Source organism: Uloborus diversus, chromosome 6 (genome assembly GCF_026930045.1).
Source record: "Uloborus diversus isolate 005 chromosome 6, Udiv.v.3.1, whole genome shotgun sequence".
NCBI lineage: Eukaryota > Metazoa > Arthropoda > Arachnida > Araneae > Uloboridae > Uloborus > Uloborus diversus.
This window is the reverse complement of record NC_072736.1, coordinates 88,773,924-88,786,201: the sequence shown is the minus strand read 5'-3', so window position 1 is coordinate 88,786,201 and position 12,278 is coordinate 88,773,924. Positions and strand designations below refer to the sequence as shown.

At 35.5% G+C, this 12,278-nt stretch overlaps 1 protein-coding gene across 1 annotated transcript in view; it reads left to right on the top strand.

Annotated features, from left to right (window-relative positions):
- Positions 1 to 11,830, top strand: part of LOC129225224 (peroxisomal targeting signal 1 receptor-like) — an 83,279-nt gene extending 71,449 nt beyond the window's left edge. Inside the window, exons 14-15 of the mRNA XM_054859797.1 lie at positions 366 to 523; positions 10,963 to 11,830. Of these exons, the coding sequence (XP_054715772.1) occupies positions 366 to 523; positions 10,963 to 11,170 (366 nt within the window). The 3' untranslated portion in view covers positions 11,171 to 11,830. The remainder of the gene's footprint in view (positions 1 to 365; positions 524 to 10,962) is intronic.
- The last annotated feature ends 448 nt before the right edge of the window (positions 11,831 to 12,278 follow it).

Below are 12,278 nucleotides of genomic sequence, written 5' to 3'. Positions count from 1 at the left end.
TATTTTGTAATTAGTAATTACTAACATTTTGTAGCTTACTCTTAAATTCAATGCTGCTAATGACAAAGATAATTTTGTAAAATATATTCGTTTACAAAATGACAGTGAATATACTGTCATTTTTCAGTCTAACAAATATGATCTAATCAGTTCCATTAGCTACTAAATGCATTGGTGAAAAATGCACAAATATCTCAAAGTTGTGTTACGTTTCATTTGCGCACTACTCATACTGAGTAGTGCATCCCCCTCCCCCCATAATTATCCTGTTGCTTTAAATTAGCAATTAAAATTAAGCTTCTGCACTGTAAAATTATACCATAATATATATACTTATTAAATCCATTATAAATTGTTGCTTTTAGGATAGCTTACTTTGGAACAGAGTGGGAGCAACATTAGCAAATAGTAATAGGTCAGGCGAAGCAATTGAAGCTTACTACCGTGCTTTAGAGCTATATCCAGGATTCATCAGGTCTCGGTTCAATTTAGGCATCAGTTGTATTAATCTTGGTGCAGTTAAGTAAGTATTAGTTTTGAGTTCTATGAATATTTTTTCTTACACTATGACATTTTTTAAGGTCTGAGTTTATTTTTAAAAATAAGTATTCAAATAAAAAGGCCTTTTACTGACTAATTATTATGAATAGGGGGATTGGATACACATGATCCCCTTTTTTATTGGACACTACAACTTTTGTTTGATTCATTGGAACTAACGGATCTCACTCTAAGTATTTAGAACATTTCCCCCCCCCCCCCCCCGTCAGAATGCTCTGCTATTTGTAAAATTTATGTTTTAGAATAAAATATTTTTAAGAAAAATCAAAAGTTGGTAAAAGCATCAAGTCTCCTTTGTACAAGGAAACTTGCTACTGCGGGGAGTGAGGGAGGAGGGGTTAGTGACCTTATAAGTTTAAAATACAAGTCAAACATTTCTTATAGCGACATGTTTGTTATATACTCATTAATATATATATTTATATATATATATATATACACTGTCGCAAAAAAATATATGCACCTAGAAGAATTAGAGCCACAATCATGAAACTTGGCACAAATGCAGTTTGGTAGCCGATATGCAAATGATTAAAATTTCAGCGCCAATGGAACAAGGCTAAGCACGCTATGAGCATGTGAGTTGCACGGGTGGGAGAAATTAAAAGCATGAGTATTTGTGCCGTAGGGCTATTTAGTCGAAATTGTTGACTTCGGTAGACTGTATTGTGACTTAAGATGCCTATAAGACGTATCCGGCGGAAGTACGAACAGCTGACAGAGTTTGATAAGGGCCGTATAACAGGCCTCAGAGAAGCAGGTTGGTCAAACAGGAGTATCGGCCGCCATCTTGGTTGGAGTGATATGGTAGTTTCTCGGTGTTGGCAACAGTGGATCACGGAAGGGTCGTCTACCGTCGCAGAGGGTCAGGGCGTCCCAGGAACACAAATGAACATGAGGATCGCGCAATCAGAAGAGCGGCCACGCCGGTGTCGCCAGCATCGATTTAATGCCACTTGCCTCCTTCCAGGCATCTGGTGCAGGGTTGCCACGCACCGGGAAAACCTGGAATTGTCAGGAAAAATGAAAATGGCCAAAAATCAGGGAAAATGAAAAATTGCATATTTCCGATCGATCTTGATTGTTCTTAGCGCGGCCCGCGGTCTATGACGTCCAAAAAAAAAAAAACTTTCAACCTTGTTTTTTTCGCCGCCATTCCCATTCATCGTTTTGTCATTCCCCTCTTTCTTCGTCCCCTTGCAGTTCTTTTTACCAACTCTCTGCCATTGGCGCGTGCTCCATAGCAGTCGGCGGGCGGACATGCGCAGAAAGGTTCTTTTTTCTTCCTTGTTTGAGCGGGCTCTGTTTAATTAATTCTTGTTTACGTCAGCAGTTCTGAAGGTGTTATGATACACAGCACATTGTTTTGTCTGCGAGTGTGACTGAAGTTCTTAATGAGCTGCAATAATCTTTTCATATCTATATATATAAAACGCCTATGCGTGGCGCAAAACGAGCCATTATTTCTTTCTCTCCGTTGGCAACGATCCGCTTTGTTTACGATCGTTGTTTACAAGTGCTGCAGACTCGCTGCTAGCGTTAGATGTCTAGCGTTAGAATTTTGGTTTTTGAATGAGTGTTTTCGATCACTTGAATATAATTAAGAAAGAAAAGAGCAGTGTGCTTGGGAGTATTTAGATGAAAGATTTAAACACTGATCGGTAAGAAATGCTGCCGATAGGATTAGGCGGGCAAACGCACGCCGTGAACCGCGAATTGCAAATCCAGTGAGTTCTGTAAGTATTTTCAAACATATTTCCGGTATAATCATGCACTTTACTGGAGAAAAGTTGAAATGACAGTGATAGTATTGAAACTGGAGAAAAATATTATTTTATTTAAAAAAAATGCTAATAATAACACTGATACTTATCCTCGAATACTACTTATTTTATCCGATAGTAACATGCCTTTTAAATTCAAACGTGAACAAGTTCCTGTTAGATTAGCCTTCCTAATAACTATAAATAATACAGAGTCAAACTTTTGATAAAAATTTTTTAGATTTGACAAAACCACTTTTCAGTCACAGACGTGTCATATGTAAGGCATCATTCAAGAGTCATAGTATCTGAAAACCCAGAAATTTTCTATCATGTATGCAGAGAAGTATTATGAGTTTCTTCTTTTTTTTAAAAATACTTTGCAAAGTTAATGTTGATGTCGAAAGGTTTTTCCCTTAACCATAGTGCTTACAAAAAATAAAGTTCCCTACTTACGAGGGCTGCAGAGTCAGAGGAAAAATGTCCCACTCCGACTACAGGATTTTTAGAGACTACGACTCCTTTACACAAAAATAGTCTGACTCCGGCTGTGACTCCTGAAATATTGGGAGAGCTGCGAATTTTGAGAGAAAATTACTGACTCCGTCTCTTGAAATTTTAGACCTTCGACTCCTTTCCCATAAAACCTGTCAGACTCCACAGCCCTGCTACAGCTTACCACGAAAAGAAGGTGGATGACCTTAATGCAAAAACATCATTTATAATAGGTTGTTTGTTATTATTTTGGAATAGATAGGATTAGCGAGACCATGCCTCTTACTATTTGGTGCTTCCTGGAAGATTCTACCTATTACAAATGTTTCCCTTCAAGGTCATCCGCCTTCTTTTCGTGGTCAAGCTTAACTAACTGCAACCTGTAAATACTGAATTTTTTTTTTCCAACCACATTTTTTTATATACAGTGAAGCACTGCTTATACGTTTTTGAAGGGACTATGAATAAAGCGTACAAATGAAAAAATGTATCATTGGTAAAGAAAATATATATTAGACCCTCCAGGGACAATTTAAAAAATGAATAGAAGAGAAACATATAAACCGTGCTTCACTGTATTATGTTATTCCATAGACTAAATGAATTTATTGGACAATTCTCATTGCAAAACATGTCACTTAGTTTTGCAATGCATTGAAGTTAAGAACTGAACAACAATGACAAAGTAAAGCAACAAATTGAATTGTGAAGACCTGAAGAGCGAAACATTTCACATACTTTTGCAATGGCATTGATGTTAAGAACTGAGTCACAGTGGCAAAGTAAAGCAACAAATTGAATCGGGAAACCTGATTTTACTGTTAATATGTTTCACAAGATCATTTTGACCCTCTGCGTTATTTATAGTCATTAGGAAGGCTAATCTAACAGGAAATTGTTTACGTTTGAATTTAAAAGGCATATTGCTATCAAATGAAATAAACGGTATCCGAGGTATGACAAATATTAGTGTTATATAATAATCATTAAATTTTTTTTGTTGCTACAATAATATTTTTCTCCAGTTTTATAATTATTAGTCTTAGGCCAACCCTTTTTCTCCAGTAAAGTGCATGATTAGTCCGTAAATGTATTCGGAAACACTTGCAAAATTCTCCCGATTTGAAGACGGTGTAAATTTGTGCCCCTTAGCGTATCGGCAGCATTTCTGACCAATCTGCGTTCAGATCTTTCATCTAAAGACTCCGTAGCCCACTGCTCTCTTCTTCGTAAATTATATTCAAGTGCTCTGAAGCCCAGAGGCTCAGTGGTAGCCCTTATACACTGCAGGTCCGGGTTTAATCTCCGGGTTGGGCATGATTGATTCAGCTGTTCATTCCGCCAGTGGGTCAATAAAATAAGTACCAAGTATGATTGGGAACCCTGGGGGTTCCGCGTTAGGCTGACCTTAACTGGAACATCTGCCTAGCACCCCAGAGCCCTTGGTCAGAAGGAGTGAGATGGGTACAGTAAGCCTTGGGCCCTCATAAGCTGTTGTGCCACTGGATTTGGTTTCTTGACTCTTAAAACACTCATTCTAACATTTTTTTCACTAAATCTCTGCTTTCAGAGAATTTCAGAAGTTGCTTGCTCTTTGCAACTGTTAGACATTTTATAACCTATATATACACTTATTTTGACACTGAACATAGTATAATTAGTGACGTGTTAACATTGTAGGATTTTTTTTTCACTGCAATTTCTTTTGCATTCAGTAAATGTAGGAAAGAAAGATTATATTATGTTTGTAATTTTAGTACAAAAATTTTCCTTTGCATACTTTTCTCAAAAGATAATGGAATTGCAAACTTTTGCTTTATAATAATCCAATGCACGAGTTGCATGTCAAATTAATTGTTCCCTTTTAAATGCATGAAAATCATAAGTGTTATGATATTCATATTAAGAAAAGAAAAAACTACCTTTTTTTAATACAGATAAAGCTAGACCAATATTTGGTGACCGGTGAGCGAGCGTAGCGAGCTCGGATCGCGAAGCGATCCGAAGGAACTGTGTAAGCAGTTCCGGGGGTTGGCGAGCGTTAGCGAGCAGGGGGCGATAGCCCCCTAGTTTTATATTATTTCTTTAAATTGATTAATGAAATCATATTCTTCCAAACAATTTTGTTCTGTAAATTTAGTTCATTAGACAATTTTAAACTTAGAAAGTTTCTTTTTTACAGAAGTATCGCTAATCTTTTAGTATTTTAGTAGTGATCTTTAAAGACTTTCAATGCACTTCTTTCTTTCAAAATAAAAGAAATCCGATTAAAAAAAAATCTGCACATCAGAGAAGTTTCTGATCATTGCTCAAAATTTAATTTTATGACAGGGTGCCCACTGGAGTGATTATGGCGCAAGTTGCGCCATCAAAACTTTTTTTTTGGGGGGGGGGATTTTTTAATTATTTATTTTACTTTATTTTTATTCAAATTTACTCATATTATTTTACTTTATTATTTTCATCTGTGTGTATTTTATTGCAGAGGAGCGAGCACACTTTTCTTTCAAAACAATAATTATTAAAAATAAATAAATAGGTATTTTATAATTAATAGGTATTTTATAGGTATTAGGTCTGTGTGTATTTTATTGCAGAGGAGCGAGCACACTTTTCTTTCAAAACAATAATTATTAAAAATAAATAAATAGGTTAAAAAAAAAAGGGTTAAAAATATAAAAAAAAGTGCTAAGGCGTTCAGAAATATTGGGGGAGGGGGGTTGTGCCATCGAACTTGGAGGGGGGGAGCACCCCTATTTTATGAGCAACAAACAGGGGAAATATGTAAAGCTAAAAGATGCATGATTTTTTTACAGGCCAAAGTCTAAAAGTGCTGTGAATTCAATGGATTGGAGGGGTGGAAGGCAATAATTGAAAAAGTTTAGGTTTCATATTTTTTTAGTTCAGATTATTTTAGCAATTAACTTTATTTTTGAGATACAGATGTCACAATTGTAAATTTCGCAGTTCTTTCACTTGATGTAAGGCAGTGGCTCCTCGCTATTAAAAATCAGATATGCTACATTTACATTAATACTTTATTACAGTTATTTGCTTCACTTGTGTTAGTACATTAGGGTAGTTTAAAAATACACTTAAAAAAAAAAGGTTTTTCCTAGAAAACAGGACACCACTTAATGTTTTTAGACTTGTGGATAGTAAAATACTGGAAGAATTTTAACTTCCTATTCCAACTGAAAGCTGGTGCTCGACCCCCTCCCCAAACTTTATAAGTATGGGGAGGGGGTTAAAAAAATACATTGAACTGAAAAAACAATGTTACACACTATAATCTACACAAGTTATATGCATATTCATTGCAATAAAATAATTACTTACATAAAAAAAAAATAGCTGGGGAAATTAAATGTTTCTAAATTTGTGACTTTTTCTATTCTAGGGCTAATGTTAAATTAAGGGGTCATTGAGCAACCTCTTAAAATTTGAGTAAGAAGCTAAACCTTTTACAGCACAATACTATTAGTAAGTTTAAAAAAGATAAGGGGTGTCTTAGACTCGACCGGAGAGAAAAAAAAATTGAACCACCCTTAGTACATATTTTTGTTTATTTCAGCTTGAGTAAATTAAATTTGGTAACCATTGTTTGTAAAGTTTGAAAATGACGTAAGTTTTATCAAAATTTGAGATGTATACATTAATGTCGCAAAATGAAGGTGGAGATCGATAACCTGGAATTTTTCTCAAAACCACCTGGAAAACCTGGAAATGTCAGGGAATTTCATTCTTGAACTTCCGTGGCAACCCTGCTGGTGGTATCAAGGGAAACCATTAGGGCAGTGCTTCTCCACCTTTTTTACATTGCGGCACACTTGAGAAATTTCTAGATCAACGGGGCACACTAAACTTAATTTCGCAATGGTAATATAGAAATGTTTTTATCATTCACTGGTAAAAAGACGGGGGGGGGGGAGGCGAACTTTTTTCATACTCATTTTTAACCAGCATTCAAAATTCGTTCAGAAGCACCTCGCTCAACTTAAGTTTAAGAGTATGGTCGCTCTTGAGGTTCATAAATTCTTCTCATGCCTTCAAAGAAAACGGATGCATCCGCAGATGAAGAGAGTGGAACGCGAATCCAGTCATACTGTTCCATGTTAACATTCTTAAAAAGTGCTTAAACTTGTCCTGAAGTATGACTAAATGCCACCACATTCAGCAGCTTTTCTTCCATGCAATTTCCTTTACATACCATTTGAACATGTCCAACGAGCCACGATCTACTTCTCCTCTCAACAGCTGAATTTTTGATTTCAACCCGTTTAGCTTGTCCATACATGTAACCCAAATTCTCTTCTTGTCCCTGCATTTTCTGATTCAATTCGTCAAGGTGTTCGAAAATGTCAGCCATGTAAGCTAGTTTTGCCAGACAATATTTGTCTTGCAACAAACTGGCGTATTGCACTTTTGCGTTTTTTAAAATCAAAAAGTGTCGTACCTCTTCCCTCAATTCGAAAATTCTTGATGGTACCTTATCACATGAAAGCCAGCGAATCTCTGTATGGAGAAGTAGGGAGTGATGATCTACCCCTAGTTCTTCACAAAGTATACAGAGAAAAGGCGAGAGTTTTATGGAATTCACGACTTCAGCTCTTCTGATAAGTTCTTTGCCATGAGAGCTTCATGGTGGAGGAAACAGTGAATGGTTTTAATTTCTAGTTTACTAATTATCAGAACTGAGCTTTGAGAAACTACGATAAAATGAAATTAGTATCGGAACTGGAAAAGAGAAAAACAAAAGTTAAAGAAAGCTGAGGCTAAAATTCTGGGCGGGAGGATACGATCCCTGCCTGGGGGAGAGGGCGGTACTCCCGTTTGCGAAAAATTTAGAAAACATTCTGTACAATTAGTTTATTTCTTGGAAATTAGAATCCGTTTTCAAAAACTGAAAGCAATGGCATCACAAGAAGTTTAAAAGAGGTGGGGCAGCAAATCCCGCCTCTCCTCTTGTTGGGTATGTCTTATTGCTAGTGATGTAAAATACCCGGGTATTTATCTTTAGGGGTAAATACCCAGGGTATATACCCGGGTAAATACCCAAAATGGGTAAATTCCCGGGTATTTATTTCAAAAATTTATATTCATCTAAAATACTTTTCTGTATGTATTCCATTATGTATATATACAACCAACCATATACAAAACAATAAATTTTTGCCCAAAAATTGTATTTTGATCACATATTTAAAGAATTATTGTGTGAAACAGCTTAGCAATCTAATATGATATTCACATTAAATGTGTTGGATATGCCTAATCAATGTTGATAGCCAAATTTCAGATATAAAAAGCCATTCTACAAAAAGAAAAAAGCTTAACTGGTTACAAAAAAAAAGCAAACATCAATTTTTTAAGGTCCTAGTCTTTTATAACCCAGTAATATGTCCCTGCATGACATCAAAATGTAACGAAATGTTGCTCAATTTATTATTACAATTTATTTACCTATATCTTATGCAGAAATTTCCTCCAAACTTAGTTCAATTGTTCAGGTGTATTCTGTATCACACACACATATATATATATACACACACACATAATATACATAAACATTTAAAATTCATTTAAAATTTTTAATCTTTTATTTTAGGGTTTATGTTTAAAAAAGATAATAGTCACGTTTTAATACTACCTAAAATTTTTTTGCAAAATGCGCAATTACTAGGGGATTTACCCTGCCTTTGGATAAATACCCAAAAAAATATTTACCTTCCCACCCTACAGGGGAGCAAATGCAAATGAGCAAGGCAACAGAAAAGAAAATTTTGCTTCTTTTTTTGTTTATTAATGTGAAAACTGTTTCTATATTTTCCATGCAATCACTTAAATATCAATAAAATAAATAACACCATAGTTTCTTAATAACTTCTCAGTTTATTCTTCCAAACATCCCTCATGCTTCTTTTTTTTCATTTTGGATATGACTAACCTAGATTGTGATTTTGAAATCCTGAAGTTCATAATGAATTGCTTATACTTCTCCAATTTTGACATTGAAAAGAAAGGTTCTTCGGTTCACGATATGTTTCTTTCATGATTTCATCAAGTCTTCCAATAAAAAATATTATAAACTGTGTAATACATATGTATATATCAGTTTTGCCAATTATTTCATATTTAGATTTAAAAAAAAAAAATTCTCATTCGCTTTTTTGCATTTTTTATTAAATATCCAGTTTTTGGGTATTTACCCAGGCCTTGGGTAAATACTCGGGTAAATACCCAAAAAATATTTACCTACCCGCTGGGTATTTACCCAATCCACATCACTACTTATTGCACATGATCGGCAGGGTGAATTGAGAAGTTACAGAACGATATAAACGCTTTTCGGTCGTAACTTTTCAAAATAAAATATTTCAAGGCTCTTTCTTTTTATATAACTACGAAAATACCGCGGCACACCGGGTTCCTTGTCGCGGCGCACCAGTGTGCCGCGGCACACCGGTTGCGAAGCCCTGCATTAGGAGACGATTGGCCGAAATTGGCTTGGAGCCCACGTCCATTAAGACGCTTGCCACTGACCCCACATCACAGGCAGTGTCGACTGGATTTTTGCCGACCTCGGGCACCTTGGAGCGTAACAGACTGGATGCGTGTGATCTTCAGCGATGAATCTTGATTCAGTCTCAGTGCTGATAATCACCGTACACGTGTGTGGAGTCCAGCGCTCCTATTCGGCATTTGTTGTCGAGCGGCATACAGCTATTTGACAAGGTGTGAGACTGTGGGGAGCGATTTCTTGGGACACACGATCACCTCTAGTTGTTCTCCAAGGCACTTTGACAGCTCGCAGATATGTGGACAGCATTTTAACACCGATTGTTCTGCCCATGCTATCAAGTCACCCAGGTGCCATTCATCAGCACAATAATGCTCGTCCACATACTGCGGGAATCGCTCAAAATTGTCTTCAGGGCTATGACGTACTCCCATGGCATGCCAGTTCACCAGACCTTTCACAAACAGAGCATGTCTGAGACTTGCTGGGAAGGCAACTGCATCCATCCCGGGATACAGGAGAATTAATGACGCAGTTGCAAAGATTATGGCATAATCTTCCGCAGGGGGTCATAAGTGACCTAATTGATTCGATGCCACGTCGTGTTTCGGCTTGTATAGCTGCCAGAGGTGGCTTTACTACTTACTGATTTGTAATCTTTTGCATGCTGTAACTGCTTAATAAAATTGTCTTTTATTCTGAATTTTTAATCATCTTCTTATCTCCTTATACACTACATGCCTGCCAAGTTTCGTGAGTGTAGCGCAATTTCTTCTGGGTGCATATATTTTTTTGCGACAGAGTGTATATACGAGTGTATATCGTATATATAGATTGTGGTTTAAAATTTTCTTTCCTTTTCCTTGTTTTTCAATGTTATTTGGAAACAGTTTAAATTGATTTTTGTTGTGGCTCGCAAGATTCATGTTGATATGAGATGCTGCCCTCGGTTAGAAAAAAGGTTGTGCGCCACTGCAATAAGTCATTAAACTCTTCTTGAATATTTCACTACATGCCCAGATTTATATTTTGGGAACTAACAATGCTTATAAAGTACCTCCGGTGCTTTCGACCTTTTCTTTCTTTTTGAATTAAAAAAAAAAAAATATTTTCACTGAAAAAAAAACTAAATGTGTAACACAAATCAATCATTCTTAGAAAATATAGCTCAGCATAAAATTGGTATAAAAATGGTTTAGTTAGGAAATTTTGGAACAAAACAAAATTGTTTTTATTATAAAAAATGCTCAAACTTTGTGGAAAGAGGAGGGTCTGTTTTTGCATTCGAATTTGTAAACAATTCCGTTTTTTAGTGGGTGCCCAGGATAGGAATCTATGGCTACCGAAAATTTTAGGGGGAAGGGGTAATTTAAAAGGGTTTTGGATCTCATTTTGGGGGTGCATCATCGCCCATGAAGGGAGGACACTCCTGCTTTTTTATTGGGATTTTGATATGTCTCCTTTTCAATCAAATTTTGAAAAAGGCATCTCTATCTAAAACATTTCATTTGGCCATTTTTACTTGTTGAATGTTTACAGTTTATAAGTTAACCTCTTTTTTACATTTTGGATGTTATCGATTGAAAAAAGGGTTTCATTATTTATATTTTATTTTGCTTACAGAGAAGCTGCAGAGCATTTCCTGTTGGCTCTAAACTTGCAGAATGCCGGAAGAGGACCTCAAGGTCTTAGGTCCAAAGCAGCAATGTCCAGCAACATTTGGTCAATTCTACGTACAGTTATGACGCTGTTGAAGAGGCCGGATTTATATGAAGCAATCGATAGAAAAGATTTAGATTTGCTCAACAAAGAATTTGGAATGGAACCTTAATTACATTCAGCTATTTAAACCGTAGTCTATTCGTCTTAGACTATTTGAATCTCTTTTACTGAAAAATAAGTTATAAATGCCAATGTAACATATGCTACTCCAAAGCTAATTTTTTTCCAAAGACTTTGTGGATTAGAATTGTTTTCTTATCTTAACCCACTGCAAGAATTTCAAATTGTTTTTCAACTACTGTATTTAAGAGATCCAATTTAAGTAATAAATTTTCATTGTTTTATAACATTTTGTGCTGATCTCTTCCACAAAATCTATTTTTCAAGCAACTTATGAGATTGGCACATTGTACCAAAATTTATTTTTACTTTTATTTTAATATCAAATATGTACAGGGCTGTATGCAAGGGGGTGGTTTATAGGGTTCAAACCCCCTCCGAAATTTTTCATCCAAAAAAATACCTTCCATTATTTATATTTTGGTGACAAAAATAATATTGTTATTATTATTATTTTAATTTTATATGTGAAATGGAATTAGTATGACTGAAAAATTGCACAAACTCATTGTATGTTGATGGTAGTTTACGGTAGTTATTGAGAAATTCATTTGTTATGTAACAATATGGCATTTTGTAAGAATATCCTCCCTCCATTTAGATAATCTATTGTAACAGAAATCAATAGAATACACATGAAACCAAATTTGATAGACCATATAAATGTTTCAAAGAATGTGTTCCCTTTGAAACAAAAGTCTGAATATGTATCACATTTTTTGCTCTGTAAAAATGAATGTGGAAGCCATATAGAATACTTAATTGCAAGACTTGAAATTAACTGTAGTCCTTTGATCCGGGACCGCAAAAACATTTATAGTACCAGCAGAACATAAAATTAAGTTGTCCATGAGGACCAGTGAAGTTTTATTTCAGTTTTCAGTCTTTTTTCTTCGATAAAACAGCATTTTTTGTCTCATTAAAAATGCATGGTTTTTAAAGTCTTTGATCATGCTTTTTTATGCAAGCTTCTTCTTCATCTAAGGCTTCAGTGCTTCAAAAGTCAACAATTGGATGGCCTCTCAAAAGCAAAGAGGATAATCTAATCAGAAAGTGCCATCAAATCTGAGTTTGATCTCCTATCCAATAAAAGATTA